At 48.0% G+C, this 17,268-nt stretch overlaps 1 protein-coding gene across 2 annotated transcripts in view; it reads right to left on the bottom strand.

Moving 5' to 3' along the window:
• Window positions 1-13,060, bottom strand: part of PHAF1 (phagosome assembly factor 1) — a 31,228-nt gene extending 18,168 nt beyond the window's left edge. Inside the window, exons 1-3 of one of the 2 annotated variants that reach the window (XM_062177764.1) lie at window positions 13,005-13,060; window positions 12,767-12,887; window positions 4,504-4,586 (exon numbers count right to left, since the gene is read on the bottom strand). In XM_062177764.1, the coding sequence (XP_062033748.1) occupies window positions 4,504-4,586; window positions 12,767-12,830 (147 nt within the window). In that variant the 5' untranslated portion in view covers window positions 12,831-12,887; window positions 13,005-13,060. Of the gene's footprint in view, window positions 1-4,503; window positions 4,587-12,766; window positions 12,888-13,004 lie in introns of those variants that run through there. The other variant, XM_062177766.1, reaches the window with a different exon arrangement.
• Window positions 13,061-17,268: the final 4,208 nt, after the last annotated feature.

Genomic DNA, 17,268 nt, shown 5'->3' with positions numbered 1-17,268 from the left:
GTCACGTGAAAAGCCCATAATCTAAACTCAGCAGCTACTGGTTACATATGTCAGCTGAACCTACATTGATTCACCTAAGTTCTTTGTATCATCACAGGGGACACAATTTAGTCATTAAATGCTTTAGGCTGAATTCTAGAACAAAAAGAAATACTTTTTTGATATGATTATACATGAGATAGCACACTTATTCCTTTCTTCACTCGTTTCACCTCCTTACCCTCATTAGGGAATGTGCTGCTTTCTAAAAAGCCTAGCCTAAGACCTAAAGAGTCAGATTTCTACATTTTCTGCTTCTGAGTCCTGGGGAAATGGAATAGCAGCATAGAGCCATGAACCCCTGACCCCTGGTAACCTTAAATGACTGTCAAAACTTCTCTGAGTAATTAAAAATGAATCTTAATGAAGAATGGGATGGGAGAGGGAGTAGCAGATGGGAGGGTTTGCGGGTGGGAGGGTGGTTATGGGGGGAACTGCTATAATCCAAAAGTTGTGCTTTTGAAATTTATATATATTAAGCCGGCGCCGCGGCTCGCTAGGCTAATCCTCCGCCTTGCGGCACCGGCACACCGGGTTCTAGTCCCGGTCGGGGCGCCGGATTCTGTCCTGGTTGCCCCTCTTCCAGGCCAGCTCTCTGCTGTGGCCAGGGAGTGCAGTGGAGGATTGCCCAAGTGCTTGGGCCCTGCACCCCATGGGAGACCAGGAGAAGCACCTGGCTCCTGCCATCGGATCAGCGTGGTGCGCCGGCCGCAGCGCGCCTACTGCGGTGGCCATTGGAGGGTGAACCAACGGCAAAAGGAAGACCTTTGTCTCTGTCTCTCACTGTCCACTCTGCCTGTCAAAAAAAAAAAAAAAAAGAAAGAAAGAAAGAAAAGAAATTTATATATATTAAATAAAAGTTAAAAAAAAAAAACAAACTTCTAGCTCTAGTTTCTTCACAGGAATACCTTTATCCCTTTCCTTCAGGGTTCTCAGGACAGAGATAGTAGGTCAAAATGCACCAAGGACAATAGCTGGCACACAGCACTCTTTCCTCTTATGGCTGTCCCATCAGCAATCAGTTCAAGGGCTGAATGTCTGGAAACTCCACAGTGCTGACCCAGTCTGCCCAGTAGTAGGAAAAAAAAACCAAACACCCGAAAAACCAACATCCAAAACTCCACAGAGTTCCTCCTAAGATTTCGAGAAGTGTCTTTATAGAGCTTCTTAAGGCAGACCAGGGAATGACGAAGGTATGACTGTCAGAGACAGAGACCTGGGCTTTAATGCCAGATGCCATTGCTAGAATGGGCGTCACTGGGGGAAATTCTCTCCAAAGAGCCTTCCAGGATTAGCTCAGAATGTCTGCCCCTTCTACACCATTGATCTTCCCTAGGTAGCAAGAACAGTTTGTACCATCAAGATTGGTAAAAACTAGAAGGTTGTTAAAAATTTTCCAGTAGGTCTATAAGAATGTCTAAACCATTTGGTCTCAAGCAAGATAACAGAACAATGAACCCTCACACTGGGTTATTTATTCTCAACCTAGAACGCAAAGTTCTACTTTGGAGAGGCTTATGCCATGGAAGCAAGCAAGATGAGGCAACATTTTAGTTCTTTCAGATTCTTGCTTAGAGGATGACTGCTGGAGGATCTCAATTTTTCTACACTCTCCCATGATCTGAGCATGTTTTTTTGTAGTACTGTTACAATCCAGGATAAACAATTTTCAAAAGCAATCAAACCATTCTCCAATCAATTTTTTAAAATACTTTACATCTCTAGAACCAAAGCACAGGTACACATGATTTGATATTTAAGCAAGCCCCTTATTTAACCAGCCTGTCCTCCATAACAAACAGTTCGCTAAACCCATCTGTTACTAGTTGAAGCAAACTGACCGATCAGAAAAGGAAAAAAGCAGGAAGAAGCAGAAAGGATATCAGAGCTCTGAAAGACCACCTCCTTTAGATCCTTGCCAAAAAGATTATCCTATGTAGCAGGAAACTACATATTTTAATAATTTGTAACAAGTCGTGCAACCAAGAAATGGCAAGAGTAGAGGTCTGGTGGCCCAGTGGGTTAAGTCACAGTTTGGGATGCCTGCATCCAATATCAGAGTGCTCTTTTTTTTTTGACAGGCAGAGTGGACAGTGAGAGAGAGAGAGATAGAGAGAAAGGTCTTCCTTTTGCCGTTGGTTCACCCCCCAGTGGCCGCGGCGGCTGGCACGCTGTGGCCGGTGCACCGCGCTGATCCAAAGGAAGGAGCCAGGTGCTTATCCTGCTTTCCCATGGGGTGCAGGGCCCAAGGACTTGGGCCATCCTCCACTGCACTCCCGGGCCACAGCAGAGAGCTGGACTGGAAGAGGGGCAAGCAGGACAGAATCTGGCGCCCCGACCAGGATTAGAACCCGGTGTGCCGGCGCCGCAAGGCGGAGGATTAGCCTATTGAGCCACGGCGCCGGCTAGAGTGCTGTTTCTAGTCCTAGCTAACCTGTGCTTCTGCTCCACCTTCTTGCTAATGAACCTGGGAGGCAGCGGATATTGGCCTAGTACGTGGGTTCCGGCTACACGTGGGAGGGACCCTATGAAGTACCCGGTTCCTGGCTCAGTGTGACTCAGCGCCAGCTGTTGTGGATATTTGGGAAGTGAACTAGCGATAGAAGATCTTCTCTGTCTCTCCCTCTCCATCACCCTGCCTTTTAAATATATAAACATTTTTAAAAGGATCTTCAAAAAAATAAAAGAAGTAGATTCAAAAAACAATGCATATTAATTGATTATAGTTGCTTAGAAGATACTGGGGAAAATTAGCTTAATGCTAACACTATTTGGACCCAAATATCAAAATGACAGACAACAAATATAGTGATATAAGAAATAAATTTCAGTGTTACAAAATTGGTTAAGAAAGTTTAAAGTCTATTTTTTTCCTTAAAATTTATTTAAGAGGCAGAGTGAGGGACAGAGAGATAGGTCTTCCATCCACTGGTTCACTCCCCAATGGCCACAATAGTAGAGCTGGGCCAAACTGAAGCCAGGAGCTTCTTCTGGGTCTCCCATGTGAGTGCAGGGGCCCAAGGCCTTGGGCCATCTTCCACTGCTTTCCCATGCCATTAGCTAGCAGGGAGCTGGATTGGAAGTGGAGCAGCTGGAACTTGAACCAGCACCATATGGGATGCCAGCACTGTAGGCGGCAGCTTTACCCGCTACACCATAGCACCAGTCCCATAAAGCTTATTTTCTAATTTATACATTCCTGGGGTATCTAAATCTGATTTACAGGAAATGGATCAGACTAGTTCAAACTCAAGAAGCAAGCCTTTTTGCTCTGTGTGTTAAGGGAAAAAGCAACCCTTCACTTTATAAATAAGAAACCACTTTGTACTGTGGTTCAAGGAACTCTGCACACTCCTTGCAGTCTCCTGTTCTGTGGTATGCACCCCATGTGAACACCTAAGCACCTGCATGGAGACAAAGCATTCCCTTTTTCAGAAAGATCCCTCACTACACTGGCACAAGCATACAGTACTGCAAAATGTAACTTCTGAGTATAGTTAATGGGTCCAACTCGGACTCCGCTGTAAGCCAAATCAGGAAGCTTCACAGAAGGGTTACCCACCTGTAATCTGCGACATTCTTCTTGTCAAAAATAAACTGTCAGTTACTTTAGGATTGGAAATTAACTGGAACACATGGCACTGAAACCATCAACCCATTACTCAAAGAGCCTAAGTCCACTGGGGACATCCTTTAGCCTGTGTAGGCTCAAAAGTATCCCTTGAGGTTTGTGAAACACAGGGGATCACAAAGGCTGCTCCACATGGCAAGCAGTCTGTGTCCTAGAAGAACTGCATGTTTCAGTGTTCAGTAGAGGGGAGAGGAGACTGCTCTTTGGGAAACATACAGGGACAGGCTATATCTGCTTCCTTTCAAGTCTGGTACGCTCTGCTAGCTAGAAATCTGCACTACAGTGATACTTATTAAAAAAAACAAAACAAAACAAAAACAACAACAACAACAACTTATTTGAAAGACAGAATCGACACAAAGATCTCAACAGATCTTCCATCTACTGGCTCACTCCCCAAATACCTGCACCAGCCAGGGTTGAGCATAGGTGAAGCCAAGAACTCCATCTAGGTCTCCCATGTGGATAGCAAGGGTCCATGTACTCAAGCCATCATCTGCTGCTTTCCCAGATACATCAGCAGAAAGGTGAATCAGACACAGAGCCCATGTCACAAGACAATGCCTGCCCCTACAATAACCCTGAACACAAACTAACCAGCAAAGCAGAAAAGACCGTTTTAAACATGAAAGTGATGGCAAGCACTCTAGAAGACCAGGTGACTCCAGAAAAGTCTCTAAGGGCCAGCAGGTAAGTCAACCAGACAAAACAGGTTCCATTTTTACTATTTTTCCAAACCTAGCAGCACTAGATAATCAAGACCAAAAGTTACATCACCTTTGCAGACAACTTACTGATTAGGGATGTTATTTTAAGAAACTGCCACCACTCACCTGCTCACTGTAGAGAACCTGGACATTTTTGATGATGCGACAGTGCTTCTGAAGAATGGCTACTGCCTGAGCCAGAGGCATTCCTGAAATAAAGCAAGAATACCTGTGTGATTACTTAGACTACCCATTTACTGACATTTACCACTGTGCTGGGCATTAATCCCTAAAGGAAAGGATGGTGCTGCTAAACGTCTATAGACATATGAGTAAATAAAAGCTCAGTAAAGGGGCTAGTGCTGCCTCGTAGTAGGCTAAGCCTCTGCCTGCGGCGTCGGCATCCCATATGGGCACCGGTTTGTGTCCTGGCTGCTCTTCTTCCAATCTAGCTCTCTGCTGTGGCTTGGGAAAGCAGTAGAAGATGGCCCAAGTCCTTGGGCCCCTGCATCCATGTGGGAGACCCAAAGAAAGCTCCTGGCTCCTGGCTTTGGATCAGCACAGTTCCAGCTATTGTGGCCATTTGGGGAGTGAACCAGTGAATGGAAGACCTCTCTGTTTCTCTCTCTGTAACTCTATCATTCAAATAAATAAATAAATAAATAATAAAATCTTCTAAGAGCTAGAATGAAGTTAAGCAGCAAAGCACTAAGGGAATAGTCAGATTGCAAAGCAGAGGCAGTGATTTTATTAAAGATTCCTGGAAATAAGAACTTCCGCACTGATCCCAGGACTGTGGACACCAAGGTTCTAGTCCTCACTTTGCCATAGATTACCTATGACCTGGGACAAGTCCTTTCTTTTCCTCTGCAGCATTGTATGTCTCCACATTGCTCCATATCGTGGGCCTGAGAGAGCACATGACCTGTACAGGGTCGTTTAAAAAGCTTTAAAATTGAGACAGGTGAAATGGCACAGCAGCTTAAACTGTTGCTTGGGATGCCTGCATCCCCTATCAGAATGCCTGGGACCAATTCCCACCTCTGCTTTCTGCTAATCCATTATCTGGGAGGCAGCTCATGATGGCTCAAGCACTTGGGGCCCTGTCACCCACATGGGAGACCCTGGCTCCTGGCTTCAGCCTGACCCAGTCTTGGGTGTTGTGGGCAGCTGGGAGGTAAGCCAGTAGATGTAAGATACCCCCTCCTTTTCTCTCTCAGCCTTTCAAATAAATAAAAATCAAAGACTTTTAAAAATTAAAAAGTTTAAAATCATACATCTACTGGAATCAACTTGTTTTACCAAGGATTTCAACATGATTCCTACTTTAAAATCCACAGAAATTTAACTCTTAACACTGGGTTTTTCAACTCATGGCCCATTATAAGCAGATCTACATATGTCTCCAGTTTAATTCGGATCCCAATGACATCTCAAACATAAAAAAAAAAAAAAAGAGAGAGAGAGAGAAAAAAAAAGTTTGTTTACAGAGTCCATTATAAACAGGAAACATACACAGAAACAAGTCCCTGACAACCCAAAAACAAAGACTCACTATTTCAAGAGTACGAGGAGGGTGTCTGATCCATACCACTGTGTGGGTCCCCAACGCCCTCTGTGCTGCTTACTTAGTGGCTGCTGAATAAATGTTTATTCAATTGAACTGAAGGACTGTGGAGTGCATAAGAGAAAGGGAGAAGAGGAACCATCCTATCACCCCAGGGCAACATGGTCAACATCAGCTGACCTCCAGAGCAAGAGGATAAGATGTGCAGAAAAGAGCTTAAAAACGAAGAATCAGAAAGTTAAAACTCATGGCCTATCCACTTTTAAACAATCTAATCCCACCCTCATTTGAAAGACTATTCTTTAGTTTTTAAAAATTTAGACTTAAAAATTTAGCCAGGCACTCCATCTGGGTCTCCCATGTGAGTAACAGGGGCCCAAATGAGCCCTCATCTGCTGCCTCTCAGGATGCATTAGCAGGAATGTGGATCAGAAGTAGTTGGAAATGGAACTATGCACATGGATACGCTATGTGGGCATCCCTGGTGGTGGCTTAACCCTCTGTGCCACAGCACCTGCCTTCCCATTTCCAGCTGGATAAAGTTTAAGGGAATCACAAGGCTGACTTCTGATGTTAAATAGTCATTTATAGCACAAGGCCTGGCACAACAGTAAAGGTTAAAAAATGTTTCCTAAGAATATGAACTAGTGGGACTGGTGCTATGGCACAGTAGGTTAATCTTCTGCCTGCGGCCCCTGGAATCCCATATAAGTGCTGGTTCTAGTCCCAGCTGCTCCTCTTCCAATCCAGCTATCTGCTATAGCCTGGGAAAAACAGTGGAAGATGGCCCATGTCCTTGGGCCCCTGCACCCATGTGGGAGACCCAGAAGAAGCTCCTGGCTTCTGGCCTCGGATTGGCCCAGGTTTAGCCACAGCAGCCATTTGGGGAGAGACCCAGCATATGGAAGACCTTTTTCTCTGTCTCTTCCTTTCTCTGTGTGTAACTCTACCTCTCAAATAAATAAATACAATATTAAAAATAAAAGAATATGAACTAGTTGGATACATCACTCAGCCTTGTAATTCCTGAAATAGAGGAAAATCTAGGTGGTCTTTCTCAAGAGGAACAAACACATCCACCAGAAGACGGATAAGCTCAGTTAGTTATGTGCCATGAAAGGAAAGGCCACACAGTTTTTCTGATCCATGTGGTACAAACTAGTTTCTTCTTCTGAGAGGGTTCTTTCCCACTTAACCACATAAAAGTCCTGGTCTCAGCATCTTTAGATCCTGAGTCACTCAGAGAAAACTCACTCAAGGGAGACAAAAAGCAGCCATAGAGACCACTCATCACACAGCTACTGGTAAAGGAAGGCTACAGAAGGCCTTTAGAGGGAATCAGCTTTCAGTGGCAATGAAGGGGGAGCACTGTTCTCTGCTCCAACAGAATGATCAGCCTTCTAAACCGAACAAATTTATGTCCCACATACCTCATCATTCGCTGGCTTATAACCTTGAAATGGCCTCCTACTGCAGGGGAATAAGACCCAAATACCGGGGCTGGTGCTCTGGCGGCTTAAGCCACCGTCTGCTGCTCTGGCATCCCATTTGGGTACCAGTTCGAGTCCCGGCTGCTCCACTTCTGATCCGGCTCCCTGCTAATGTGCCTGGGAAAGCAGAGGAAGCTGGCCCAAGTCCTGGGGCCCATGCACCCATGGATGAAACTCCTGGCTCCTGGCTTTGGCCTGGCTCAACCCTGGCTGTTGTGGCATTTGGGGAGTGAATCAGCAAAGAGAAGACTTTTCTAACTCTGCCTCTCCCTCTTTGTAACTCTGTCTTTCCAATAAATAAATCTTGGCCCCAAATATTCTCAACCATTTCCATTTCCATATTTCTTTCCAACGTTCATCATGCCTCCCCTTTGTTACTTTGTCAAGCTCTTTCCCACTGTAGGTCTTTGCACTAACACCTGCTGCTGCTGCTGGAATGTTCTTCCCACAGATGGTTCGTTCTCATACTTCAGGTCACGGCTCACACCTCATTTCTGTGACCGCCTTGTCTAACACAGCCTCTCAGCCCATTTACTTAACTGTTAGTTTTCCCCGTACCCTGTAGAGGGCAGGGACCTTGTCTGTCTTGTTCATCACTATACCCTCAGCACCCAATCACCATGCAAGGCATACTTGTAGGTAGTCGTGTACATCTGTGAATCAAAGCAATCAAGTAGAGCACACAGGTCTCATGACCATCTTCTCCCTCCAAGGACTCCATCATCTCTCACCAATGCTCTCTCCTACTGTTCCTCTAAGGCACTCAGGTCTCTACCATAAGCTGTATTTCTTCAGTTCATCCCTCACTCAACCAGCCAACCAGTTTCTGACTCACATTTCAGTGTAGACATCTAAGGGTAAATAAAAGTCCACAGATTAAAAAATGATCTACCGGGGGAAGCACCTGGCTCCTGGCTTCGGATCAGCGAGATGCGCCGGCCACAGCGGCCACTGGAGGGTGAACCAACGGCAAAAAGGAAGACCTTTCTCTCTGTCTCTCACTATCAACTCTGCCTGTCAATAAATAAATAAATTAATTAAATTAAATAAATAAAAAACGATCTTTTCATTTTCTCTGCATTCTAGTTCTTACTTAATTCTTCCACCATCTACCAAGTCTCTCAAGCCAAAGACCTCTAGATTCCTCTTCCCCATCTCTCCAAATCTAGTCTCCAAACCGCCCCTCCTAAAACAGTGGCCACAACAGACTTCACTATGGCATGCTTTTTCCCACTGAACCCAGACACTCCTTGACAGTGTACCATTCAGCTACAACCCAACAGAACTGGGACTCCGGGAAACTCATCCTTCTTCCACCAGTTCATCATGCTATAATTACAATACCAAATGGTTTATAGTCCCCTGAATACACCATTTATCCTTCCCACTGGAAGATTTATGAGTCCAGTGGGTTGAACAGGAAGTCTTCCCTGAACCCCCAACTCAGGTCCAGTCCCTTTCCCTCTTCACAACGCCCTATTCATCCTCTATCCATTATAACAAAGAACTATTTCTTTAATCCTCTCTATGACTAGACTAAGTTCTTCAAGACCATTTCTTATTAAATTTCCAATGTTTGTGAGCAGAGTTCTTGGAGATAAATACGGCCTTTGACAGAGTGAGCCTTCAGTTTCTTAGACGGTAACCTCAGAAGAGGCTATTTTCCAATGTTTGGCCATTTTCAAGACTAATTTCAAAAACAAATTGAGAGATACACTTCCACATCAATTCATTCTGCAAGTCTCATTCCATAAAGTATTTCAAATTTACACTGCCTTCACTGTAGCACTGGTCAGACCATGAGCGACATTCCCAGACACTGTGGCTGGCAGTTCCCTAACCTCCCAACATTATACAAAGGCCAGGAAGGCAGCCAAGAAGCTGGATGCAGCCTCCCGTTGTGATGCCAGGCAGATGACTACAAGGGCAGACACATCTGAGTTTGTACAGGTTCTAAGAAGAAGCCTGGTGACAGAGCAGAGCACCTCCTCAAAAAACGAAGTGGGAAGCAGGAAATTCGTATTCAGCAACCTGTTCATCATCGCCACGTTTCTGAGCCTGTTCCTCACCTGCCAAATGGAGATAACAATACCTATCTTTACAGGGCTGTGGTGACAAGAGCTGACGACGGTCTGGTTCTCTGGCTTAGGAATATAACTCTAGGGCCGGCGCCGTGGCTTAACAGGCTAATCCTCCGCCTTGCGGCGCTGGCACACCGGGTTCTAGTCCCGGTTGGGGCGCCGGATTCTATCTTGGTTGCCCCTCTTCCAGGCCAGCTCTCTGCTATGGCCCGGGAAGGCAGTGGAGGATGGCCCAAGTGCTTGGGCCCTGCACCCCATGGGAGACCAGGAGAAGCACCTGGCTCCTGGCTTCGGATCAGGAGGGTGAACCAACGGCAAAAAGGAAAACCTTTCTCTCTGTCTCTCTCTCACTATCCACTCTGCCTGTCAAACAAACAAACAAGGAATATAACTCTAAAGCACAGATTTACTTCCTAGCCCTAGCCCTACCTAACTTACCCAAATGCAGTTTGGATATGTTGGGGGTGAGGGAAGAAACTTTTTTTTTTTTAAAGTCTGGGGAAGTTAAATGACCACCTCAGGTGAACATCATTTTAAAACGGACATTTTAAGAACCATAAGAATAGGCCCCCTTTACGAGCTTTCCCCAAAGTTCAATTCTGAACCTAATGTACAGAAATGCTCTTTTGTTTCTGGCTGCTACTTAAATTTGTTTTGAGCTATTTTATATATGTTTGAGAGACAGATAGTGCAAAAGACCTCCCATTCACTAGTTCACCCCTCAAAGATCCACAACGAATGTGGCCAAGACCTGGAAACTTGGGTGGTAGGAGCCCAATTACTTGAGCCATCCATCAGTCCTGCCTTCTAGGGTCTGCATTAGCAAGGAAGCTGGAGTCAGAAGCCAGAGCTGGGGCTGGCACTGTGGCACAGCAGATACAGCTTATGCCTGTGATGCCAGCATTCCATATGAGCTGCAGTTCAAGTCCCAGCTGCTCTACTTCTGATCCAATTTCCAGCTAATGGCCTGGAAGAAGTAGTAGAGAATGGCCCAAGTACTTGGTCCTCTGCCACCCACTCAGGAGACTTGGATGGGGAAACTCCTAGCTCCTGGTTTTGGCCTGGTCCAGTCTCAGCCGTTGCAGCCATTTGGAGAGTGAACCAGAGGATGGAAGATCACTCTCTCCTTCTCTATCTCTGCCTTTCAGATAAATAAGTAAGTCTTCAACTTGTGGTGTTTCTTGGAAAAAAATATTTATTAAAAAAAACAACAGTTGACAGAAGACTCTCAGTTTCCTGGAAATCCTGACCTCAACTGATAACCTTGTCACTTACTCCAGTTTTTTTTTTTTTTTTTAAGATTTATATATTTTATTTGAAAGGCAGAGTTACAGAGAGGCAGAGAGAGAGGTCTTTTGTCTCCTGGTTCACTCCCCAAATGGCCGCAATGGCTGGAGCTGGGCCCACCCGAAGCCAGGAACCAGGAGCCTCTTCCAGCTCTCCCACTTGGTTACTGGGGCCCAAGGACTTGGGCATCTTCTGCTGCTTTCCCAGGCCATAGCAGAGAGTTGTATCAGAAGTGGAACAGCCAGGACATGAACAGGTGCCCACATGGGATGCTAGCACTGCAGGAGGTGGTTTTACCCGCTATGCCACAGCTCCAGCCCCCTTGTCACTTACTTCTGACCAATGACTCTGAATGTTTGTATCACAAAGATCTATAATCTAGTCACAGTGATGCCGGTGAGTCAGAAAGAGATGAGGAGCTAAGGAATGCCAACAACCAAGCCATGCCCACCTCCCACATCACATCATCCTCTATGAAAATTAAACACAGCTAACAACTCAGCACACCCACTGCTCATCACACAGCTAAACCTCACTTTCCATCATGCTCCAGATGCCATGACACCTTCCTGGAGACCACCTCTGTGCAACAGACTCACTCCAAATCCTGCCTCCTTTGGATCTTTAATCAGGCCCTGCCCTGAGCACCACCCCTATCCTATAAGAGGATGACCCCAGCCTGGGTGGGGGCAATTTTCTCTCTTACAGTTGCCTGCACTCACATCTGGGTGTGTGCTATCCCTTTGTCTTTCAATAAATCCTGCTTTTCTGCTCTGTGACTCAGGGTCGTATTCTCACAAGAACCTGGACAAACTCTAGCTGGGGCAGGGGGTGGGGAGCAGGAGGAATCCCTCTGAGCCCAGCTAGGGCTCTTGATCTCCACAGCATAATTTGGGGATCCCATCCCCACAACAATAACAACTAAAATTTCGGGAAGAATTCTGTATGAGTGGTTTAAGTTATGAGAAGACAGCACCCTGCCTCCCCCAATAAGGAGGCTTGTGGCCACAAAGCACCAGCAGGGCCTACCAGTGATCTATATTGCCTGGTTTCTCCAATATGCTATCTTTGCAGCCATCTGTTTTCCAAAGATTTAAGAACAAGCTATAATTCAATGGGGCAGTGACTCCGTCCAGTAGCCCACACTAGAGTGACAAAAGTTCAGGCCTGCACAAACAAGCAGCGCCAGCGCCTGTTCCCCACCCCCTTTTCTTAGTGCTGCAACATCAAAGTAAACACACTGGGTTACTGAGTGCAATCTTCCTTGTACACACAAAGGTGGTGACGCTGGGAATGCAGGGGGTGGTGGGAGAAAGCCGTGCCAACAAACCCCAAAACAACCAAATTTTCTAAGAACTCTACCTTACTCTCCCCTAACTGCAATTTCATTCAACCTTTAACTCTCACAGCTGAGTTCTGGGTTTGGGATTACGCCACCACACAGGCTACATTTCAAAAGAGAAGGAAACAAGTTAGAAGTTCTTCTAACACACACACTCAACTGCCTTGACCAGATCTCCAAGTCCGGATTTTTCCAAAAATAGGAAACCCCCTGCGCAGAAAAGGAGACAGATACAGACCATCGAGGTCACGGGGTCAGTCACTTCTCGGCTGTACTTTAGCGAATGGGAATGGGAATAACAACAGTACCGAGACGCAGGCAGACACAGGCTTAGCGATGGCTGCATTCAAAAGAGCAGGACTAACCTTAGGTTTGGGGCGTACGAGTTACTATTGTCATTATTATTACCACCTCCCACCAACCCTGGAAGGGCCCCGCTGAGGCCCGAGGCCGGCGGGGCGACTGCCAGGCGGATCGGGTCGGCAGGAGCGGGTATCCAGCGCCCGGAGCACAAAATAGCCGAGGGGACTACGGAGGCGAGGAGCCACGGGTGCAGGGGAGGGAAGGGTCCAGAGAGCAGCAAGGACCAGCGAATGACGTCCAGAGAGGACCCCACACTCACCCAGCGTGAATTCCCATTGCTCATTCCCCAGAGAGCGTTCAGGCACCACCTCCAGGTCCAGCATCGATTCGGCTCGCCGGGCCCGGGCGGCCTCCCCGCGGCGGCGCAGACGGGACTGGAGCTGAGGAGACAAAGCAGCAGCTGCCGCGCCGCTCCCGCCGGCCCGAGGCTACCCTGCTCTCCTCCTTGTTCCTGTCCGGCGGCTGAGGCCCCTGCCCGGCACCGCACCTCAACTTACCTCACTTCACCGGCAGCAGCCGCAGCGGCGGGAGCAGCGGCGGCCGGAGGAGCAACTGCTGCAAAAGTGGCGTGCTGGGCCGTAAAGTGCTGCGGGGGGCGGGGCGAGGGCGGGACGGCCATCGCGGGGAGGAGCCTAAGGCGGAGTCGCATACGCGCCCACTTGGATAAAGGCGGCTTTGACAGTCGCAGCAAAGGCTGCCACAGGGCCCTATCATCCGAAAGGGAGGGCGCTTTAGGAGCGAGGAGCCCCAGACTTCGTGAGTCCCCACGTATGCACGCCACCGTATACACGTTTCACACGTCTACTCGAAGAAGGGTGCACCACCCAACAACGCACACATACCGCGACGCCGCAAGGCTGTCACGCGTGTCCCGCTTACGTGCCCTGCGTGAGGCCCAGGGCCCCACGGCCCGCAGTGGGAGCCGGGACGGGCGCTGCCTGCTGCTGGCTTCCTCGTCCAGCGGTGACTCCTTCCCCATGCAGTCGCCGCTGGAGCAGGAGCCAAGATGAAAGCGAGTGGGGCGTGCTCTCGCGTGGTGTGAGTGTGCAGAGACTGGGAGGCACGGTCGAGGAGTCTGCACAGAATGTGGAAAGCCCGGAGCTGAAGCTTTGGCTTTGCTGCCAAGACCAAACCTCGGGTGCTCTCTGTGCCCTGTTTCTAAGGCGATGGGCGTCACCAGCAAGTTCTGCTTGAGATTTGGTCCATGCTCTGGCGCACCCCAAAACTAAAAGGCAACCCAGGCCCCTTCTGATGCCAAGCCTCAGGGAGCAGTTTCTAGATCTTCACGGAAAACCTGAGATATGAGACTACACTTCACTCCTCAGGTCAATCAAAGAGACCCAGAGAGATCAAAGACTTAGTCCTGTTGTGGGGATGGAAACCCCAAATTATGTTGTAGGCATCGACAGCCATTGGGAAGACCCCCCAGGTCTCTTCCAGGTTCTGGTCTTCCCGTGTGTAGGAATACAACCAGGGACATGGTACACAGATGTGCGTGCAGGCAACCTGAAGAGAGAATTGCACCCATCCAGGGGGCGTCATCCTTTTGTAGAGTAGAGGTTGTCCTCTCGCAGGGCCTTGTCGAAGATCCAAAGGAGGCAGGATTTGGGGTGGAGCTTCGGTGCACAAGGCGGTCTCTAGGAAGGTGTCATGGTGTCTGGAGCATGATGAAAAAAGTGAGGCTTAACTGCACGATGCAGAAGTGTGCACAGTGTGACACTTTTCTGTAAAACAAAAAGAAACGTTGACCATACCAAAAAGGGAGGACATTTCTGGAAAGACAAGATTGTCAATACCTAACGCGGGCACAGGAATCAAGCGGACATTTATCTTTACCCTGGCAGGTGTTAAAGATGCATCTTGAGGGCTAGCAGTGCAACACAGCAAGGCAAGCCGCCTCCTGCAATGCCAGCATCCCGTGTGGGAGTGCCTGATCGAGTCCTGGCTGCACTGCTTCCCATCAAGCTCCTAGCATTAGCAGCTCGGGAAAGCATCAGAGGATGGTCCAAGTATTTGGGGCCCTGTTACCCATGTGGGAGACCTGGATGGAGTGCATGGCGTCAGCCTGGCTCAGCTCTGGTCATTGTGGACATTTGGGGAGTGGACCAGCAGATGGAAAATCTCTCTCTCCTTCTCTCTGTCACTCTCCCCTTCAAATAAATAAATGATTTTAAAAAATGCATGTAGGTTGTGCAAAGACGAAGCCTTGAGTTACAACTCAAAGGCAAAACAGGAAAAGATGTGTCCAGGAAAGGTTAGGTGGGCAGCTGGCCTAGACAAGTTTGGGAAGGCACCTGGGGAAAAGTCCTAAGGATGGTGAGGAGTAATTTTAGTCAGTTAAGTGTCTGAATTGAATTGAAATCCAAGCAGACTGGGAATGGTTCTCCTGTCTAGAAAACATTTGGGAAGGTCTTATTTCAGGTGGAGAAAGGTATGGGATGGGTGTGTGTGTGTATCCTGAAATGGGAGTGGGTAGGCCCAGTGGGGTTATGGGAAAGCCAAGACAAAGAAAAAGTATCATCAATCTGGATGACGAAATTAAAAGAAACTTCAGTTTGGATAACCTACAAATATGAAGAACAAGGTTGGGGAACCCCTAAAGAAACTTCCTGCCAGGATAACAGGCAAATCGGTTTCTTTGAACACTGTCAACAACACAAGTTTATCTCACGTAAATGTGATCCACCCAAGTTTCTTGTCATGGGTGAGGGCAGCTTTGAGAAGGTGGCACTAGGAGGTCATAACCTGGAGCCCAATACACTGGGTAGAAGCAGGAGGCGCCTTGGGAGTGAGCCAAATTGGGAGACCCGTCAGCCACGGCCACCCCTAGAGGGGATGTTCAGAAATACTGAAGGGCTGCTTTCTCAAAGGACATGTAGTTATGGCACCAGTACAAGCCTCGGGTCAGGGAACAGAGGTTAAGCTTATGGACTGAGAATTAGTCCCCCCCCCCCAAGATTTATTTATTTATTTGAAAGAGCTACACGAAGAGGGCAAGACATTTTTTTTAAGATTTATAAATTTATTTTAAAGGCAGAGTTACAGAAAGGCAGAGGCAGAGAGACAGAAGTCTTCCATCCATTGGTTCACTCCCCAGTGGCTGCAATGGCCAGAGCTGGGCCAGTCTGAAACTAGGAGCCAGAAGCTTCTTCCAAGTCTCCCATGTGGGTGCAGGGGCCCAAGCACTTGGGCCATCTTCTACTACCTTCCCAGGCCATAGCAGAGAGCTGGACTGGAACAGCCGGGCCTCAAACTGGCACCCACATGGGATGGCAGCAGCTCTACCTGCTACCCCACAGGGCTGGCCTTGACAGAGATCTTCCATCTGCTGGTTCACTCCCCAGATGGCCGCAAATGCTGAGTCTGTGCCAGGCTGAAGCTAGGAACCAGGAGCTTCTTTCAGGACTCCCACGTGGGTGGCAGGTGCCCAAGGAATTGGGCCACCTTCTGCTGCTTTCCCATGTACATTAGCAGGGAGCTGGACTGGAAGTGCAGCAGCTGGGACTCAAACCAGTAACTTACATGGGATGCCAGTGTCACAAGCTATGCCACAGCACCAGACCCTGGACTGAGAACTTGAATCCCAGTTCTGCCTCTTATTAGCTTTGTACTTTAGGCAAATTACTTAACTTCTTCATGTATTACTCTCTTCATCTTTAAAATGAGAGTCAAGGCCAGTGTTGTGTCACAAGAGGGTGGTCACCACTTGCAATGCTTAGCATCCCCTTTGGGAGTGCTGGTTTGAATCCTAGCTCTGTAGCTGCCTATCCAGGTTCCTGCTAATGTAAATGGAAAGAAAGTGGCCTGGCCCAGCCCTGGCTGTTGCAGCCATTTGGGGAATGAACCAGTGGACTGAAGCACTGTCTGTCACTCTGCCTTTAAAATAAATAGTAAAAAGGAAAAAAAAAAAAAAGATTCCCTCCCCCACCCCCAAAGACGGTATGGAGCAGGCATGATGGCACAGTGGTTAAGACCCTACTTCTGGCCAGTGCCGCAGCTCAATAGGCTAATCCTCTGCCTCGGCACACCGGGTTCTAGTCCCGGTTGCTCCTCTTCCAGGCCAGCTCTATGCTGTGGCCCGGGAAGGCAGTGGAGGATGGCCCAAGTGCTTGGACCCTGCACCCCATGGGAGACCAGGAGAAGCACCTGGCTCCTGGCTTCGGATTAGCACGATGGGCCGGCCACAGTGTGCCAGCCGCAGCGGCCATTGGAGGGTGAACCAACGGCAAAAGGAAGACCTCTCTCTCTCTCTCTCTGTCCACTCTGCCCGTCAAAAAAAAAAAAAAAAAGACCCTACTTCTGGTGTCTGCATCCATATCGGAGTGCCTGGGCTGGAGTCCTATTAAGCTTGAATTCAGCATTCATGCTAATGTGCACCCTCAGAGGCAGCAAATGATGGCTCAACTACTTGGATCCCTGCCACCCACATGGGAGACCTGGATAGAGTGCATGGCTCCTGGTTTTGGCGTTTCCCAGACTTGGCTGTTGTGAGCATTTGGAGAGTGAACCAGTGGATGGAAGATCTCTGCCTTCTAAACAATAAAAAATTAAGAGAACTTTTGAGAAATAAATAGAAGCAGTTTTCAGGTTGGGGACCTGGATGGGTGCTGGTGTGGCCCAGTAAAGGGGATGAAGGAAACTTCGCTGAAGGTTGACGTGTTGCCTGAGGTGGCTATCCCAGAAGTCCATGTCTCTTCATGCAGGAATTTCAGACTTGAGAGACTGGCAGCAGGCATGCTAGTGAAGTGTAATGAAGAGAAA

This window comes from Lepus europaeus, chromosome 19, assembly GCF_033115175.1.
Source record: "Lepus europaeus isolate LE1 chromosome 19, mLepTim1.pri, whole genome shotgun sequence".
In the NCBI taxonomy this organism is placed as follows: Eukaryota; Metazoa; Chordata; class Mammalia; order Lagomorpha; family Leporidae; genus Lepus; species Lepus europaeus.
The sequence above is the reverse complement of the archived record's forward strand: the minus strand, read 5'-3'. Positions and strand labels throughout refer to the sequence as shown.